At 44.7% G+C, this 20,487-nt stretch overlaps 1 protein-coding gene and 1 long non-coding RNA gene across 5 annotated transcripts in view; one reads left to right on the top strand and one right to left on the bottom strand.

Annotated features, from left to right (window-relative positions):
* Nucleotides 1-8,851: 8,851 nt before the first annotated feature.
* On the top strand, nucleotides 8,852-10,317 carry LOC143285671 (uncharacterized). Its single transcript, XR_013055713.1, has 2 exons — nucleotides 8,852-9,973; nucleotides 10,099-10,317. It is a non-coding gene; the product is annotated as an uncharacterized LOC143285671 (long non-coding RNA).
* A 2,111-nt stretch (nucleotides 10,318-12,428) lies between these two features.
* Nucleotides 12,429-20,487, bottom strand: part of LOC143285975 (1-phosphatidylinositol 4,5-bisphosphate phosphodiesterase gamma-1-like) — a 71,679-nt gene continuing 63,620 nt past the window's right edge. For 2 of the 4 annotated variants that reach the window (XM_076593432.1, XM_076593433.1), the window contains 6 exons: nucleotides 20,102-20,207; nucleotides 18,410-18,548; nucleotides 16,973-17,131; nucleotides 16,005-16,093; nucleotides 14,880-15,070; nucleotides 12,429-14,038 (listed from right to left, as the gene is read on the bottom strand). In XM_076593432.1, coding sequence (XP_076449547.1) covers nucleotides 14,026-14,038; nucleotides 14,880-15,070; nucleotides 16,005-16,093; nucleotides 16,973-17,131; nucleotides 18,410-18,548; nucleotides 20,102-20,207 — 697 coding nt within the window. In that variant the 3' untranslated portion in view covers nucleotides 12,429-14,025. Of the gene's footprint in view, nucleotides 14,039-14,879; nucleotides 15,071-16,004; nucleotides 16,094-16,651; nucleotides 16,702-16,972; nucleotides 17,132-18,409; nucleotides 18,549-18,607; nucleotides 18,726-20,101; nucleotides 20,208-20,487 lie in introns of those variants that run through there. The other 2 variants (XM_076593434.1, XM_076593435.1) reach the window with 2 other exon arrangements.

Here is a 20,487-nt window from a genome sequence, read left to right as displayed (position 1 = left end):
GCATGTGTTCTTTGTGTCTGTGTCGATATACAGTGAAATACAATGATTTAACTGTGTACTGTATGCATGTGTTCTGTGTGTCTGTGTCGATATACAGTGAAATACAATGATTTAACTGTGTACTGCATGCATGTGTTCTGTGTGTCTGTGTCGATATACAGTGAAATACAATGATTTAACTGTGTACTGCATGCATGTGTTCTGTGTGTCTGTGTCGATATACAGTGAAATACAATGATTTAACTGTGTACTGCATGCATGTGGTCTGTGTCGATATACAGTGAAATACAACAATGATTTAACTGTGTACTGTGTGCATGTGTTCTGTGTGTATGTGTCGATATGCAGTGAAGTACAACACTGATTTAACTGTGTACTGTGTGCATGTGTGTCTGTGTAGATATGCAGTAAAATACAATGATTTAACTGTGTGCATGTGTTCTGTGTGTCTGTGTTGATATGCAGTAAAATAATTGTTATCTTCACTTGTGTTACCGGATTTTCTACCACAAAAAAAAATGTTCTGATGTAATGATTTGATAATATAGAATGGTGTGTGATAGTTGGTCCTTGTGTTTCGTATAAAATTATGTTAAAAGAGCTGAAACGAATGGAATATCGAATCATTCATACCAGGTGTGTGTGTGTGTGTGTGTGTGTGTGTGTGTGTGTGTGTGTGTACTCTATGAATATACACCATTGTAAAAATCCTTAATTTAATATTTTCATTATCTGTTTATGTAGCGAACTGTTTGTGAGATTTCTGCATACATCAACAGAAACGTTTTCAATAAACCATGGTTATCTTGATCAGCTTTGATATTTACAGATATTGTATTGTTGTGTGTGGGTGCGTGTGCGTGTGTGTGTGTGTGTGTGACTGTGTGTGACTGTGTCTGTGCGTGTCTGTGTGTGTGTGTGTGTATGTGTGTGAATGTGTGTGTGTGTGTGAGAGAGAGAGAGAGAGAGTGTGTGTGTGTGTGCTGTAAATGTTGGTCATTTTTCCTCCTTCCACGTAATACTTGCCAGACAAGATCGAACACACACACACACACACACACACACACACACACACACTGGGACGATACAGTGTGTTCAGCTTGCTCGCTGTGCCACAGGTAACTACCTACCTTCCTCACCAGCATCACAATAATGGCAGCCACACACATGTCCCGTCCCTGACAAACCACACACATGTCCGGTCCCTGACAAACCACACACATGTCCCGTCCCTGACAAACCACACACATGTCCCGTCCCTGACAAACCACACACATGTCCCGTCCCTGACAAACCACACACATGCATACCAGTCTGGCAGGCGAGCTTCCCAGCTTGTAGAAAGCTGGAGAACACACACACGCTCCTGCTCTATAACAGAAAAAAAAAACCCAACAGTGTCCCATGTCGATCAGAATCATTTTCCACTCCCGCTTTTTTTTTCTTTTCTTTCTGAGAGAGAGAGAGAGAGAGAGTGTGTGTGTGTGTGTGTGTGTGTGTGTGTGTGTGTGTGTGTGTGTGTGTGTGCTAAGACTGGGGCACAAAAAAACGTTGAAGCAATAAATGACTTATTGAAGGTGACAAAGATGCTGCAGCCTAGATAGCATTGAAATGCCAGTCTGCACGGCGCTCGCTCTGACAAGGGAAAACAGATTGAGTTTCTCTCCAACTCTGTTGTAGGCCCCACCTGACAAAAAAGGCCCCCGGCTTGATCCGGCCTGAGGATTAGCGAGGCCCCCGCCGCGCTTTTGGGGCGCGCAAGTCGGGCTGCACTTTTGTGTCCGCGCAGACAGGCTGACAAACGGGCAGGTTAGCGACACGACCCGCTGCGGGCTGGTTTGTCTGGTCACAAGTGGCTGCCACAGTTCGCTCTGTCTTCTCAAATCGGCTTCTTTCAATCACCGCTTTTCCTCCTCCTGCTCTGCCTAGCCTCTACCCCCCCCCCCCCCACACACACACACATAGAGAACAAAACAGTATGTGGGGTGGGGGTGGGGGGGTGGAGGGGGAGCGTAGAAGGAAGGGTGGGGGTGGGGGTGGAGGTTGGTGGGAGCAAGAGAGCAGAAACGGAGCTCATTACTGGAATAATTAACAGACAAAATGGTGGCACCGTGTTCTCTCTCTCTCTCTCTCCCCGCTCTCTCCCTCCCTCTCTCTCTCTCTCCCTCCCTCCCCGCTCTCTCCCTCCCTCTCTCTCTCTCCCCCTCTCTCTCCCCTCTCCTCCCTCTCTCCCTCCCTCTCTCCCTCCCCCTCTCCCTCCCCCTCTGCCCCCCCTCTTTCTCTCCCTCCTCCTCTCACTCTCCCTCTCTCCCTCCCCCCTCTCTCCCCCTCTCTCCCCCGTCCCTCCCCCCCCCCTCTGACTGATCAACTGGTCGTCCCAGACACTCAAAGAAATCAAACCAGAAAGACTGTACTGTCAGTATGGCTTGATCGTCCTGCTGGCCGTTAGTTTCACATCAGGTGGTAAAGGCTGGAAGGGGGTAGGAGAGAGGGGACGAGAAAGGGGAGGGGGGGGGAGTGGAGGGAGGTGAGGGAGAAAGGTAGAAGGGTGGTGGTGGGGGTTGGGGGGGGGGCAACAAAGAGCTAATTGGTTCCAACATGAGCAAGGTAAGACGCCAGTGGCACATGTAATGGGGGCCCGCTGCTTTCTGCCACTGACGGCGTCAGCGTTTACTGCTATGCACCGTGTCTCTCTGTAGGGCTTTTTACACAGTCAGCGTTTACAGCTATGCACCGTCTCTCTCTGTAGGGCTTTTTACACAGTCAGCGTTTACAGCTATGCGCCGTGTCTCTCTGTAGGGCTTTTTACACAGTCAGCGTTTACAGCTATGCGCCGTGTCTCTCTGTAGGGCTTTTTACACAGTCAGCGTTTACAGCTATGCACCGTCCCTCTCTGTAGGGCTTTTTACAGTCAGCATTTACACACACACACACACACACACACACAAACACATACACACACGCACATATATATATATATATATACCTACCTGCCGCATGTGAAGTCTCCCAACGACGGACCAGGCGGAGGAGGAAACCTTTCCCAACGGCTGTGAAGGCGGAAGAGGATGACCAAAGGGCAGGGGGAGCTCTTATCCTTGGCTGGAAGTCCCCCTAGGAGAAGGAGCTCCGAAGAAAAAACCTGCACCTGCCGAGGCCGTCCTACACGTGGCAGTATCTGCACCTGTGGGACTGAGCGTCAGTAGGCGAGAGAGTGGGGAAGGGACTGCACAACTCCTCCTCAATAAAAAAAAAAAAAAGTCACCTGTGCTGGTCAGGCCAGAGATCGAGTCAGTCGACAAGTTTTGCTACCTGGGCAGCACCCTATGCAGCAACGGAGCCCTTGATACGGAAGTGACGCTGTGCATCGCCAAGGCCAGCTCCACCTTTGGCAGACTCAACAACAGGCTGTGGAACAACAAAGGCATCAGGCTCAGCACCAAGATGAAAACCTACATAGCTGTTGTGCTGACCACCTTGTTGTACTGCTGTGAAACATGGACGACGTATGGCCGTCACATTCAACAACTTGAGCAGTTTCACCAGAGGTGCCTAGGAAGATCCTCAGCATAAAGTGGCAAGACAGGATCTCCAACCTCCAGGTCCTAGAGAGGAGCGGCCTGCCCAGCATCGAAAGCCTGCTGATCCAGTGCCAGCTACGCTGGACAGGACTCGTTGTCCGCATGACAGACAGCAGAATCCCGAAGATGCTTTTGTATGGCCAGCTGAAGGAAGGCCACCGTGAACGTGGAAGACCCTGCAAGCGCTTCAAGGACACCTTGAAGACAAACCTCAAAGCCTGTGAAATAGACATCGCTTCCTGGGAAACTGATGCCCTTGACCGCTCTCGCTGGAAGATGCTGTGTTCTAGTGGCATAAAGACGTTTGAAAACAAGAGAACGCTGGCCATTAAGGAGAGGCGTGAGCAAAGGAAGCAGGACTCAACTTCTGGAGACGTTTTCCCTTGCAACACCTGAGGGAAGTGCTGCGCATCCAGAATCGGCCTCTTCTCCCATATGAGGACACACACCGACAGATAAGCCTGCCTGCCTACTCATCCGTCGGACCGACGGGAGACTCCATCATACACACACACACACACACACACACACACACACACACACACACACAAGCATATAAGCAGATACCGGACCTTGGCAATAACCCAAGGCGTTTGCCAGGCCTAGAGACCCTTCCCCAGGTCTGTACGAACCAAGCATGAAATGCTACACACACAGTGGAACGAAATAACCAAATAAGCAAAGGGGAGAAAGAGACTGGGGGAATAGAGAGAGAGAGAGAGAAAGGGGGAGGGGCAGAGAGTGAGGGGTGCACAGAGAGAGAGAGGGAGAGAGAGAGAGAGAGAGAGAGCGAGAGAGAGCGTGCACATGCAGTGTATGTACAGACACAAGCGCGTCCCTGTCACGTCCTCAGGGAAGAGAAGCGAACGCCGGCCAGTGGCGCGTGGCACGTGCAGTCAGGGCTCGTGCTGAGGACACACCTCCCCCCTCCACCCCCTGTCCCCCCCCTCCCCCAGGGACACAGGACAACCCGCGCCAACAACTGGGAGCACGAGGCGCCGCCCTCCCTCCTCCCTCCTTCCCGGCATGCCTCATCCATCCAGAACTCGCCCAGGGCTCCCCCTGGCGGCGGAGGTCAAAGCGCGGGGGTCAGGTATGATTTATCTAAAGGCCGGCCAAAACGATTACCCCGCGTCTGGCCTCTTTCACAGAGTGTCAGCCTCTTGGAGTCCGCCAACAAAAACGATCCCTCAGCGAATATTACGCGCCCGTTTTGCGGCTTGGGCGCAAAGACACTGCCCGCTTGCAGGCCTCTTGGGGAAGGGGAGGGGAGGTAATGGCCAATGATGAGTGGTAGGGGAGGTAACCAGGGGGCGTCGTGGGGAAGGCACGGGAGCTGTGTGTGTGTGTGTGTGTGGAGGGATGGGATGGGGAGAGGAGAGAGAGGAAGGACCATGTTGTCATCTCGTTTTAACAGCGGCAGGGGGACAGGCCGGCCAACACAAGCGGACGTAAATGGGCAATGAGATAGGGTCTCTGTGGGCACGCAGACTGCACCGCATAAAACTCCCCCCCCCCCCCCCCCCCCCCACCCCCCCCCCCCCCCCCCACACACACACACACACTCCCCTTCCCCCACCCCCTGTGTGGACAGCCCCGGGCATTTTTCCAAGACGCCTTCAAGCAGTACGCAGAAGACCAAAAGTATGGACTGTTGACACTGTGTGTGGCTGTGGCAGATAGGAGGCCGCAGAACGGCCCCGGGAGCTCTGCACGAGGAGCATCAGAAAGGAAGCATGACCGGAAGTCTTGCTTTCCCCTGTCTGCTGCTGGTTCCCTGACACAGCTTTTTCAAAGTCATTTTTTTACGGCACTGGGCTGCTGGCCCTGAGCCCAACCCCCGACGTGGAAAACCAGTGGATTGTGCTCTCACTGTCCGGCCTGGTTTGGGTGGTCCAACCTGGAGCATGCGCTCCTGCTGGTATCAGCTCTAGGGGTCCCTGGGGAACGCACACACCCCAACCCACCCCCACCCCCAGCCCCCCACCACCAGCCCACCACGATGATAACCTGTTGAGGTGTTGAACGGAAGTGGGTAAAAACACAATCCAAACGATGATACCCTGTTGAGGTGTTGAACGGAAGTGGGTAAAAACACAATCCAAACAATGATACCCTGTTGAGGTGTTGAAGTGGGTAAAAACACAATCCAAACGATGATACCCTGTTGAGGTGTTGAAGTGGGTACAAACACAATCCAAACGATGATACCCTGTTGAGGTGTTGAACGGAAGTGGGTACAAACACAATCCAGACGATGATACCCTGTTGAGGTGTTGAACGGAAGTGGGTAAAAACACAATCCAAACAATGATACCCTGTTGAGGTGTTGAAGTGGGTAAAAACACAATCCAAACAATGATACCCTGTTGAGGTGTTGAAGTGGGTAAAAACACAATCCAAACGATGATACCCTGTTGAGGTGTTGAACGGAAGTGGGTAAAAACACAATCCAAACGATAATACCCTGTCGAGGTGTTGAAGTGGGTACAAACGCAATCCAGACGATGATACCCTGTTGAGGTGTTGAACGGAAGTGGGTAAAAACACAATCCAAACGATGATACCCTGTTGAGGTGTTGAAGTGGGTAAAAACACAATCCAAACGATGATACCCTGTTGAGGTGTTGAAGTGGGTAAAAACACAATCCAAACGATGATACCCTGTTGAGGTGTTGAAGTGGGTAAAAACACAATCCAAACAATGATACCCTGTTGAGGTGTTGAAGTGGGTAAAAACACAATCCAAACAATGATACCCTGTTGAGGTGTTGAAGTGGGTAAAAACACAATCCAAACATTGATACCCTGTTGAGGTGTTGAAGTGGGTACAAACACAATCCAAACAATGATACCCTGTTGAGGTGTTGAAGTGGGTAAAAACACAATCCAAACGATGATACCCTGTTGAGGTGTTGAAGTGGGTACAAACACAATCCAAACGATGATACCCTGTTGAGGTGTTGAACGGAAGTGGGTAAAAACACAATCCAAACGATGATACCCTGTTGAGGTGTTGAACGGAAGTGGGTAAAAACACAATCCAGACGATGATACCCTGTTGAATAGAAGTAGGTAAAAACACAGTCTAGACGATGATACCCTGTTGAATAGAAGTAGGTAAAAACACAATCCAGACGATGATACCCTGTTGAATAGAAGTAGGTAAAAACACAATCCAGACGATGATACCCTGTTGAACAGAAGTAGGTAAAAACACAGTCTAGACGATGATACCCTGTTGAATAGAAGTAGGTAAAAACACAGTCTAGACGATGATACCCTGTTGAATAGAAGTAGGTAAAAACACAATCCAGACGATGATACCCTGTTGAATAGAAGTAGGTAAAAACACAGTCCAAACGAAACACCGCCCGAAGAGAGGGAAGGGAGGTAAGCAGTATCAAATTTCTCACAAACTGACTTCTGGTTTGGAAGAGTGTCAGCGAAGCGGGTATGTGTCTGTATGCATTCCATGGATGGATGGGTGGATTATATTTAATTTTTTGTATGTATGTGTGTTCATCTACCTATATCTATGTATCTATTTTTGCGTGTACGTTTTTATGTACATATGTGGTTATGTATGGGTATATGTGTATGTGTATGCAGTGTATGTATTACCTATGCTAATTACCGTTCAGGGTTTTTTGTGCGCGTGTGACTGACAGACAGACTGAGACAGACAGAGACAGACAGACAGACAGACTGACAGAGACAGACAGAGACAGAGACAGACAGAGACAGACAGAGTGATATTTGCGGACAAACTGGATGCCGGCTTGACGAACCAACCAAAGTGAGTCACTGTGTGTACAGTGCACTTGTTGCACATTGGTGCTTAAAACTGAGCAAAAGAGAAAAGAAAAAAAGAAGAAAATGAAAACAGAAAAAAAGGGGGGGGGGGGGGGGGGATCAAATACGCTTTCACGGTGTACGGGACAAAACTTCCACTTTCCTCCCGTAAAAATATGACGGAGTAACTTCCCTTTACAAGACATTCAGGTCACCACGTGCCTTATTTTCTTTTGAGCCTCATACCTTTTCCACACTGAATTAAAAAAAAAACAATGTAGTACACGAATTCTCCCGAACTTTATATATCAGAAACAGAAGTGCATAATAATAATAATAATAATAATAATAATTAGATGGAGAAGAAGATTATCATCATCATCACACTTCAGTAATTTTACTGTGAACCTTATTTTTATTTATCTTTTTTTTTTTAAATCGGAGGACAAAACCTGAAAGTATTATATCTAGAATGAATGTTATGAGCCTTAGAAACGGATCATCTCCATGTGGACCTGCAGCAGATATGAAAAGATGGGAGAGAGAAATGAAAAGGCTTTTTATTCATCTTGGTTACAGCTTAGCAGGTAAGAAGGCACTTCCGTGAGGTCCGGCCACACACACACACACACACACACACACACACACACACACAGAGGTTACAAAATACTTTTTACTGTCTTTCGGTGTGTGTGTGTGTGTGTGTGTGTGTGTGTTTATAATACACAGGATTCTGATTAATTTCATAAACTTGACAATAAACACATGGTTGAAGTATTACACAGTAGTTCAGAGTTGTTGTTCATTTAAGGACACTTGCTTATTGTCTTAAAATATAGATGCAAAACTATCACCCAAATACATACACTACTGCACACAGTCAAGAGTATGTTGTAACGAAAACAATCACCCAAATACATACACCACTGCTCAGAGTCAAGAGTGTATGTTGTAACGAAAACTATCACCTAAATACATACACCACTGCACACAGTCAAGAGTGTATGTTGTAACGATACTGAATAGATCATCGTCGTCGTAAGCATCCTTACCTATTTTTTCTTCTTTTTTTTTTCCAACCGTATCTAATTTCTCAACAACAAAATTTGGATTAGGCTAAACTGAATTAATTTCAACCTTTGAAGACACCCATCATAATATCAGAGACTACGAAAGGCGTTCTAGATTTCATGATTGTTCTTTTTTAAGAGAGAGAGACAGACAGACAGACAGACAGAGACAGAGAGACAGAGAGAGAGAGAGAGAGAGAGAGAGAGAATTGATATGATTTGATGAAAGAATTGAAATAAGCATGCTCGCTTTTTTACATCCATCCCTCACGGCAAAGAGACAAATAGATGAAAGTCATCACAAAACTGATTAATGATCACATGAAACAGTCACACACACACACGTATATATATATATATATATATATATATATATATATATATATATATATATATATGACACACAAAAAGGGAAAAATCACAACAAAAAGGTAAGTAAACATATATGTTGTTTTTTTTTAGTATTCCAAAAGTAACTTGTTATTTAAAAAAAAAAAAGTATATATCAAAATTAGTAAAGTGAGGGACACAAAGATTGAGAGAGTGAGTGAGAGAAGGGGCGAGAGAGGGGGTATGGGACAGACAGATAAACAGTTGTATTATGCTTTAATCATGGCTCTCACGTGAAAAGAATTTAACATATACAATTTCAAGCTATTTATGTATAAATATATGTCACTTACAAAAGGTTCTTGCACATGATATTTATGACACCCCCAAAAACGATTAGTTCAGAAATCATGAACAACTGTCAATCACACCAGCAAATCTATTGTTTAATTAAAAGGTTTTTCACACAAGCGATGACTAATTCAGAAGCCTTACTGTTGTTACATTTTTTTAGCACTCAGCTAGAGATACAGAGCAAATAGCGTTGTCACTTTAAAAGTTTTTTTTCTCACACAAGCGATCTGTAAAATAAAAAATAAAAATAAAAAAAACAAAAAGCCAACAACATCTCTTACATACATATGTTAGCTCAGAGGCTTTTTACTCTAGATAATCATGTAACAATATGAGCAACACACCTGTTAAATCGAAAGACATTTAGCCCACACCTGGAATTTCCACTGAAGGGCACAGACTGACGAAAGTTACAATGCTCTCCATACAAACCACACGTAATTAGGTCAAGGTGAGCAACCAGAAAAACAACAACAACAAACAAAAACAAAACCAGGAAAAAAGAAACATTCAAACCAAAGAAACAGCAATAACACAATCAGTAAAACGGTATTTAAAGCAACAAACAGCAATAACACAATCAGTAACAAGAGACGCAAGGCCTTCAAGACTCACTTGTGATATACTTTAAAAAAAATATAATCGTTAAAATGTGTTCTGTATTTGTTATTATAAAGCTTCGCGTTTAAAAAAAAAAAAAAAAAAAAAAAAAAAGTCCTAACCAGATTCGAACCCCACGTGTTCGGGTGAGAAGAAACTATTTAAAGCAACAAACAGCAACAACACAATCAGAAAAAAAAGAATATAAAACAACAAACATCAACAACACAATCAGAAAAAAATGTTTAAAGCAACAAATATCAAAAACACAATCAGAAAAAAAGGTATTTAAAGTAACAAACACCAACAACACAATCAGAAAAAAGGTATTTAAAGTAACAAACAGCAACAACACAATCAGAAAAAAGGTATTTAAAGCAACAAACAGCAACAACACAATCAGAAAAAAGGTATTTAAAGTAACAAACAGCAACAACACAATCAGAAAAAAGGTATTTAAAGCAACAAACAGCAACAACACAATCAGAAAAAAGGTATTTAAAGTAACAAACAGCAACAACACAATCAGAAAAAAAGGTATTTAAAGCAACAAACAGCAACAACACAATCAGAAAAAAGTATTTAAAGCAACAAACATCAACAACACAATCAAAAAAAGGTATTTAAAGTAACAAACAGCAACAACACAATCAGAAAAAAAGGTATTTAAAGCAACAAACAGCAACAACACAATCAGAAAAAAGGTATTTAAAGCAACAAACATCAACAACACAATCAGAAAAAAGGTATTTAAAGCAACAAACAGCAACAACACAATAAAAAAAAAAGTATTTAAAGCAACAAACAGCAACAACACAATTTAAAAAAAAGGTATTTAAAGCAACAAACAGCAACAACACAATCAGAAAAAAGGTATTTAAAGCAACAAACAGCAACAACACAATCAGAAAAAAGGTATTTAAAGTAACAAACAGCAACAACACAATCAGAAAAAAGGTATTTAAAGTAACAAACAGCAACAACACAATCAGAAAAAAAAGGTATTTAAAGCAACAAACAGCAACAACACAATAAAAAAAAAAGATGTTTAAAGCAACAAATATCAAAAACACAATCAGAAAAAAAAGGTATTTAAAGCAACAAATATCAAAAACACAATCAGAAAAAAAGGTATTTAAAGCAACAAACAGCAACAACACAATCAGAAAAAAAGATGTTTAAAGTAACTAACAGCAACAACACAATCAAAAAAAGGTATTTAAAGCAACAAACATCAACAACACAATCAGAAAAAGGTATTTAAAGTAACAAACACCAACAACACAATCAGAAAAAGGTATTTAAAGCAACAAACAGCAACAACAGAATCAGAAAAAGGTATCTAAAGCAACAAACATCAACAACACAATCAGAAAAAAGGTATCTAAAGCAACATACAGCAACAACACGATTAGGTAAAAAGGTATTTAAAGCAGTTTCAGTTTCAGTAGCTCAAGGAGCGTCACTGCGTCGTTACAAATCCATATAGCTACACCACATCTGCCCAAGCAGATGCTGACCGCAGCCTAACCCCAACGGCCTTAGTCAGGCCTTGAGAAAAAAAATTATTTATTTATGTAAGCTTATCTATTTTTTATCACTTTTATTTATTTTTTTATTTTTTTAAATTTATTTATTTATTTATTTATTCATTTATTTATTTATTTAAAGCATAACAAACAGCAACAACACAATCAGGAAAAAAAAAGGTATTTAAAGCAGGCAAACAGCAATCAACAACATATCAGAAAAAAACGGTATTTTAAAGCAAACAAACAGCAACAACAACAATGAGGAAAAAAAAAGAAGGTATTTAAAGCAATCGAACAGCAACAACACAATCAAAAAACCGATGTTTGAAGTACAAACAGCAACAATATAATCAGAAAAAAAGGTATTTAAAGCAGCAAACAGCAACAACACAATCAGAAAACGGTTATTTAAAGCACAAACAGCAACAACACATATTAAATAAAAAAAGGTATTTAAAGCAGCAAACAGCAACAACACAATCAGAAAAACGGTATTAAAGCAACAAACAGCAACAACACAATCAAAAAAAAAAGGTATTTAAAGCAGCAAACAGCAACAACACAATCAGAAAAACGGTATTTAAAGCAACAAACAGCAACAACACAATAAAAAAAAAAAGGTATTTAAAGCAACAAACAGCAACAACACAATCAGAAAAAAGGTATTTAAAGTAACAAACAGCAACAACACAATTAAAAAAAAAAGGTATTTAAAGTAACAAACAGCAACAACACAATCAGAAAAAAGGTATTTAAAGTAACAAACAGCAACAACACAATTAAAAAAAAAAGGTATTTAAAGTAACAAACAGCAACAACACAATCAGAAAAAAGGTATTTAAAGTAACAAACAGCAACAACACAATCAGGAAAAAAAAAAGGTATTTAAAGCAACAAACAGCAACAACACAATCAGGAGAAAAAAAAAAGGTATTTAAAGCAACGAACAGCAACAACACAATCAAAAAACGATGTTTGAAGTAACAAACAGCAACAACACAATCAGAAAAAAGGTATTTAAAGCAGCAAACAGCAACAACACAATCAGAAAAACGGTATTTAAAGCAACAAACAGCAACAACACAATAAAAAAAAAAGGTATTTAAAGCAGCAAACAGCAACAACACAATCAGAAAAACGGTATTTAAAGCAACAAACAGCAACAACACAATCAGGAAAAAAAAGGTATTTAAAGCAACGAACAGCAACAACACAATCAAAAAACGATGTTTGAAGTAACAAACAGCAACAATATAATCAGAAAAAAGGTATTTAAAGCAGCAAACAGCAACAACACAATCAGAAAAACGGTATTTAAAGCAACAAACAGCAACAACACAATAAAAAAAAAAAGGTATTTAAAGCAACAAACAGCAACAACACAATCAAGAAAAGATTTTTAAAGCAACAAACAGCAACAACACAATTAAAAAAAAAAGGTATTTAAAGTAACAAACAGCAACAACAGAATCAGAAAAAAGGTATTTAAAGCAACAAACAGCAACAACACAATCAGAAAAAAGGTATTTAAAGCAACAAACAGCAACACACAATCAAAAAAAAAATATTTAAAGTAACAAACAGCAACAACACAATCAGAAAAAAAGGTATTACAAGAAACAAGAACAACATAATCAGAAATAAAAAGTATTTAAAACAGAAAACAAGAATAACGCCATCAGGAAAAAACATGAATGGAATCTAAATACAAATACCATATTCTAACGAAGACTACAGGCAGTAAACACGTTGACAACTTCTTCACACAAAATCAGTCATCACCAAAAGAAACAGAAATAATTATCTGGTTCTTAAAATGCATCAGTGCGCCTCTTCAGCCTTCATATACCTACACGGATAAATTGTTTATTATGTTGTCATTTTGGTCTGTCATCAGTAAGAGCACATGGGTGGGACATAGGCTGAGAGAGAGGAGAGAGAGAGGGGGGAGAGAGACAGACAGACAGAAAGACAGAGACTGGGAGAGACAGAGAGAGAGAGAGAGACAGGGTTAGAGAGAGACAGACAGACTGAGGCTGAAGAGGCGAAAGAGGAAGGTTGGGGGAGAGGGGGATGGGGGTGGGAGCAAAACAAGAAGCTTACTCTGACGAGGTCAAAGGAGGGGGAAAGAGGGGGGGGGGGAGGAGCAGAGAAAACAGGCCAGTGGGACGTGGTTCCTCTACTGGGCAGGCCCCCAGTAAGGCCAACAACTCTGGTATCCATCTCGGAGAACCGTGAAAACATCATCATCATCAGAAACAACAACAACAACAACAGTCCACACATAAACTGATGCATCAATGGGTGAAGGGGTGAAAAACTACATACTGGTGCCGCAATGACAATGTCAATGTTACAGAAGTTCATAAATCGACGCAACATGGGGCTGAGCTATGGGCTCACAGGCTCAGAGACGGACAGACAGACAGGCTGACAGACAGACAGGCTGACAGACAGACACACAGACAGACAGGGGCCTACAGACAGTCAGCAAGGTGGAGACAAGCAACCAATGTCCACATCTCTCTCCTGCACACAACTGCTGCACGTGTGACAGCTGTGACCAAGGTCAGTGCACGTGCAGCGTGTTCCCCCGTCACACTGACACACCGCTGTCCTCCTGTGCAGGTCAAAGGTCATCCTGCTGGATCAAGGTCAAGGTTTTCCTGGGCTGGGCTGCTCACCGTGGTAGCGGTTAAAAAAAAAAAAAAATCCCCAGCGGTGTCGGTTTTCTCGCCATCCGCTCGTTGAGAAGGTGGACCTTCAGCCGTTACGTCTGTCACACACAGTGATGATGATGATGATGGTGATGGTGATGATGATGATGATGATGATGATGATGATGATGATGGTGATGATGGTGATGATGATGTTGGTGATGATGATGATGATGATGATGATGGTGATGATGATGATGATGGTGATGATGGTGATGGTGATGATGGTGATGATGATGGTGATGATGATGATAATGATGGTGATAACGATGGTGAGGGTGATAATGATGACGATGGTGATGATGATGATGGTGGTGATGAGGAGGAGGGTGGTGGTGGTGGTGGTGATGGTAGTAGTGGTGGTGGTGATGGTGATGGTGATGGTGGTGGTGGTGATGACAATGATGATGATGATGGTGGTGGTCATGGTCAGGGTGATGATGATCACTTACACATCTCCCCCCAAACTCTCCTCCCACCCCTACCACCCACAGCCCCCACCACTCACAGCCACCACCCCCACAGCCCCCACCACTCACAGCCACCACCCCCACAGCCCCCACCACCCCCACAGCCCCCACCACTCACAGCCCCCACCACCACACACCCCACACCCACAGCCCCCACAGCACCCCACCCCCACAGACACCACCCCCACAGCCCCCACACCCACAGCCCCTACCGCCACACCCCCCACCCCCACAGCCCCCACCCCCACAGCCACCACCCCCACACCCCACACCCTCACAGCCCCCACCACTCACAGCCCCCACCCCCACAGCCCCCACCACTCACAGCCCCCACCACTCACAGCTCCCACCCCCACAGCCCCCACCACTCACAGCCCCCACCCCCACAGCCCCCACCCCCACAGCCCCCCAAGCATGCAGCACAACTCACGAGTAGATGTCTGCAGCGGAGGCCGAGTCCTGTCGGGCCTGCAGGTAGCTCAGCAGCTTCATCTCCGTCTTGAGCAGTTCGGCAGTGATCTCATCCTTCCTGGAGTTGCCACTGTCGCTGTTCCTCAGCAGCTCCGCCCGGTACCGTCGGCTTTCCTCGATCACCCGGAACAGGTTCTTCTCCTCGGCGTCCTGTCGTGCACATACCCCGGGTGGACCCCGTACAGTACCCGTTTAATGCTGGGGGTGTTGCGGGGTTGAGTAGGTGGGTGGGTGGGCAATGTTATTGTTCGTATGCTTCTTTGTTGTTGTTTAAAAATATGAGTAGGATTCTGATTAATGAGAATGGCAAGAACTACAATAATAATAATAATTATTATTATAATAAGAAGAAGAAGAAGGAGAAAAAGAATGAATTTTTGACGAAGATGATATCAGCAAGAACGAGAACAATCATCATCATCATCACACTGCTAGCCATAATAATGTCCAGTCTTAAGACCATGTGTGTGTGTGTGTGTGTGTGTGTGTGTGTGTGTGTGTGTGTGTGTGTGTGTGTGTGTGTGTGTGTGTGTGAGAGAGAGAGAGAGAGAGAACTGACCCTAGCTGAAATGCTCTGTGCTGGTTACCTGTCTTTTCTTTAACGTATGTCACCAGCAGATTTTGCCGGAACTGACTTGGGGATTTAGGATACTCTGGCCGGAACTGACTTGGGGATTTTGGATACTCTGGCCAGAACTGATTTGGGGATTTAGGATACTCTATTTTATTTCTGAGGGAAATAGAATAAACAACAATGCTTTTTTTTCCATCCAGCCCACTAAAGGAAATACAGGGGGGAAATATAAAGAAATGAATTGTAAACAGCATCACATAACGTCAAACGAGAAAGGAAGGAAAAAAATCAAAGCATCACATCCATTACAAATCATGGAAAGGACTACATGGAAATTGTACACACACATAAACGCAAACACACTCTTCAGAATAACGTATATGCGCCAAGAAATGTAGAGACAGACCGACAGACAGACAGACAGACGGACCAACAGAGACACAAAGGGAGGGAGGGAGAAAGATATATATAGAGAGACAGACAGACAGACAGACAGACAGACAGACAGACCTTGGGACTGCTCATGCCGATGTGAACGAGCAGTGAGGACATGTCCTGAACCTCGCTGAAGGCGTTCTGTAGAGGTACACTGCGGTACCCTGTACATCATCATCGTCATCATCATCACCATCATCGTCATCATGTTCTGTATAGGTACACTGCGGTACCCTGTACATCATCATCGTCACCATCATCGTCATCATGTTCTGTAGAGGTACACTGCGGTACCCTGTACATCATCATCATCATCATCATCATCATGCGTTCTGTAGAGGTACACTGCGGTACCCTGTGTACATCATCATCATCATCATCATCATCATCACCATCATCACCATCATCACCATCATCATCATCACCATCATCATCATCACCATCATCACCATCATCATGCGTTCTGTAGAGGTACACTGCGGTACCCTGTGTACATCATCATCATCATCATCATCACCATCATCACCATCATCACCATCACCATCACCATCATCATCACCATCATCATCATCATCATCATGCGTTCTGTAGAGGTACACTGCGGTACCCTGTGTACATCATCATCATCATCATCACCATCATCATCACCACCACCACCATCATCACCACCACCACCACCACCATCATCATCATCATCATCATCATCACCATCATCATCATCACCATCATCATCATCATCACCATGCGTTCTGTAGAGGTACACTGCGGTACCCTGTGTACATCATCATCATCATCATCACCATCATCACCATCATCATCATCATCACCATCACCATCATCATCATCACCATCACCATTATCATCATCACCATCATCATCATCACCATCATCATCACCATCATCACCATCATCATCATCATCACCATCATCAATAAGCACCATCACCACCACCATCACCACCACCATCACCATCATCATCATCATCATCACCATCATCATAATTACCACCACCACCACCATCACCACCCTCCTCCTCCTCCTACCCGGCCTGAGGGCTGTGACGGGGAAGGTGGCCTGGGCAATGGGTATCTTGGAGTTGTTGGCCTCGTTGATGACCTCGAAGCGGAGGAAGGCCAGCTCGGGACAGGACACGTCGAACTTCATCACGGGCCCCTTCCACTCCGGCTTCAGGCCGTCGTCCTCTGACAGTCAGCCAATCAGTCAACCAGTTAACACTCTGTCGGCCACTATGTATCAGCTTACATCACAGACTGACTACAGTTGGGCCAACAGTGTAGTGACAGCTGTATTATCAATGGTTTCTCCATTGCAATGGGAAATAATTTACAGCTTAGTCTTTTGTGAAGGACTATGACTCTCAAACTAGGAGGCAAAATTGCACTGGCTCTCAGTGCTGCAGCCTTGGGGGCTAGCTGGCCTTTGGGAACCATCCCCACGCCGACTGACCTAAAACCCTCTTGGCCGAGAGAGTGTGGGGGTGAAACTTGGGTAAGACACACGATACTATAATCAAATTCTGACCCAGGCAATCGAGACAGCAGTTACCTCCTCTGCTGTTCTGATGGTCATAGTCGAAAACGACTGACTATCATACATACTTCTGTTCATCAATCAATCAATCAATCAGCCTGTTCACCCATCAATCAGTCGATAATCAAGAGACAGGCAGACAAAGAGAGATAGAGACAGGGACAGAGAGAGACAGAAAGAAATGATAGAGAGAGACAGAAATGACAGAGAGAGACAGAGACAGCGAGATAAAGAGGCAGAGACAGAGATATGACAGAGTGAGAGAGAGAGAGAGAAACAGAGAGAAACAGAGTGACAAAGACAGAAAGACAGAGACAGGGACAGACAAATGACAGAGATATGACAGAGTGAGAGAGAGACGGAAACAGAGTGACAGAGACAGAGAGACAGAGACAGAGACAGACAAATGACAGAGACAGACAGAAATATTACAGAGTGAGGGAGTGACAGAGACAGACAGACAGACAGACAGACAGAGCGGAAACAGGAAACGGAAGAAGAAAAAGACCAACAAAAACATGATACCTCAAAAAAGAGAAAGACATACAAACAAACAGACAGGCAAACAGACAGAGAGACCACACTGTAAAAAGAAGAAGAAGAAGCAGAAGAGGAAGAAGAAGAAGAAGAAGTAGCAGAAGAAGAAGCAGAAGAAGGAAGAAGAAGAAGGAAGAAGAAGGAAGAAGAAGAAGAAGAAGAAGAAGAAGAAGAAGAAGCAGAAGAAGGAGAAGAAGAAGAAAAAGAAGAAGGAGGAAGAAGAAGCAGAAGAAGAAGAAGAAGAAACAGAAGAAGAAGAAGGAAGAAGCAGAAGAAGAAGAAGGAAGAAGAAGAAGCAGAACAAGAAGCAGAACAAGAAGAGGAAGAAGAAGAGGAAGAAGAAGAAGCAGAACAAGAAGCAGCAGCAGCAACACAACATGAAGGCGACTAACTGTGCAGCTCGTCAGTCCTGGTCTTGGTGTTGTCCAAGGGGAGACCAATGACTTCCACCGCCACAAAGGGCCGCACCACCCCCACCACCTTCCCCTCCTTCCCCCTGTCTTCCGGACACAGGTTCCGCCCCGCCAGCACCTGTCACGTCACACAGGGTCAAAGGTCAAAGGGTCACGTCACACAGGGTTAAAGGTCAAAGGTTCCACCCCGCCAGCACCTGTCACGTCACACAGGGTTAAAGGTCAATGGTTCCGCCCCGCCAGCGCCTGTCATATCACACAGGGTTAAAGGTCAAAGGTTCCGCCCCGCCAGCACCTGTCACGTCACACAGGGTTAAAGGTCAAAGGTCCCGCCCAGCCAGCACCTGTCCACGTCATACAGGGTTAAAGGTCAAGGCCAAAGACCCCGTGACCTCTGATGGCCATCAGGAGCAGTGAATTCACACCCTCTGTGTCCAGGTGTCGGCACAGGAAGGCGGGGCCCAATCCTCTCCTTCAGCAGCTTTCGAATGAATGAATGAACAATGTGGATACTTATAAAGCACTTATCCTCAGTTGGAGACCAATCTCTGAGTGTTTTAAACACACAGTCATTTGCACAACAGGTTGCCTACCTGGGTAGAGCCAACTGAAAGCTGTCACTAACACATGACGTCCTTCTGATGGAGTCTCCCGTCGGACCGACGGATGAGTAGCAGGCAGGCTTATCTGTCGGTGTGTGTCCTCATATGGGAGAAGAGGCCGATTCTGGACGTGCAGCAGTTCCCACAGGTGTTGCGAGGGAAAACATCTCCAGAAGTTGAGCCCTGCTTCCTTCGCTCACGCTTCTCCTTAATGGCCAGCGTTCTCTTGTTTTCAAACGTCTTTGTGCCACTAGAACACAGCATCCTCCAGCGAGAGCGGTCAAGGACATCAGTTTCCCAGGAAGCGATGTCTGTGTCACAGGCTTTGAGGTTTGTCTTCAAGGTGTCCTTGAAGCGCTTGCAGGGTCTTCCAAGTTCGCGGTGGCCTTCCTTCAGCTGCCTTTCAAGAGCATCTTCGGGATCCTGCTGTCTGTCATGCTGACAACATGTCCCGCCGTCCTTTTAACACCCTGTTAACACCTGTCAACACCACACATCACTAAACACATGACGTCCTTTTAACACCCTGTTAACACCTGTCAACACCACACATCCACGAACACATGACGTCCTTTCAACACCCTGTTAACACCTGTCAACACCACACATCCACTAACACATGACATCCTTTTAACACCCTGTTAACACCTGTCAACACCACACATCACTAACACATGACGTCCTTTTCACACCACCTACCCACCTCCCCCCAAGAAAACAAACAAAGAAAAACAGCAACGGCTGCAGTTTATGACTGAAAAGACACCAAAATTAATGCACTTCAGGTCCATGTGTGAAACGAGACAATTAAAGGGTCGGGGAGGGAGAGGGAGAGAGAGAGGGAGGGACAGAGAGACAGAGGAGGAGGAAAAGAGGAGAGAGAGAGAGGGGAAGAGGGAAAGAGAGCGAGAGACCAACGGACAGACAGACAGACAGACAGACGCAGATAGAAAGACAGAGAAGACAGAGAGACAGAGAAGACAGAGAGACAGAGAGACAGAGAAGACAGACAAACAGAGAGACAGAGAGACAGAGAAGACAGGGGAGAGGGAGGAGAGGGAGGACTGACGGTGACGGTCAGAGAGAGGACACTGGTGGGCAGGTTGTGGTTGACGATGTCCTGCATGCTGTACTGGAGGTCCCTCATGAAGGGCGGCTTCAGCACGTAGCCACACCTGTAACCACAACACCCACACCTGTAACCACAACACCCACACCTGTAACCACAACACCCACACCTGTAACCACAACATCCACACCTGTATCCACAACACCCACACCTGTAACCACAACATCCACACCTAGCCACACCTGTAACCACAACACCCACACCTAGCCACACCTGTAACCACAACATCCACACCTGTAACCACAACATCCACACCTGTATCCACAACATCCACACCTGTATCCACAACATCCACACCTGTAACCACAACATCCACACCTGTATCC

Source organism: Babylonia areolata, chromosome 9, assembly GCF_041734735.1.
Source record: "Babylonia areolata isolate BAREFJ2019XMU chromosome 9, ASM4173473v1, whole genome shotgun sequence".
NCBI classification, from domain to species: domain Eukaryota; kingdom Metazoa; phylum Mollusca; class Gastropoda; order Neogastropoda; family Buccinidae; genus Babylonia; species Babylonia areolata.
The sequence above is the reverse complement of the archived record's forward strand: the minus strand, read 5'-3'. Positions and strand labels throughout refer to the sequence as shown.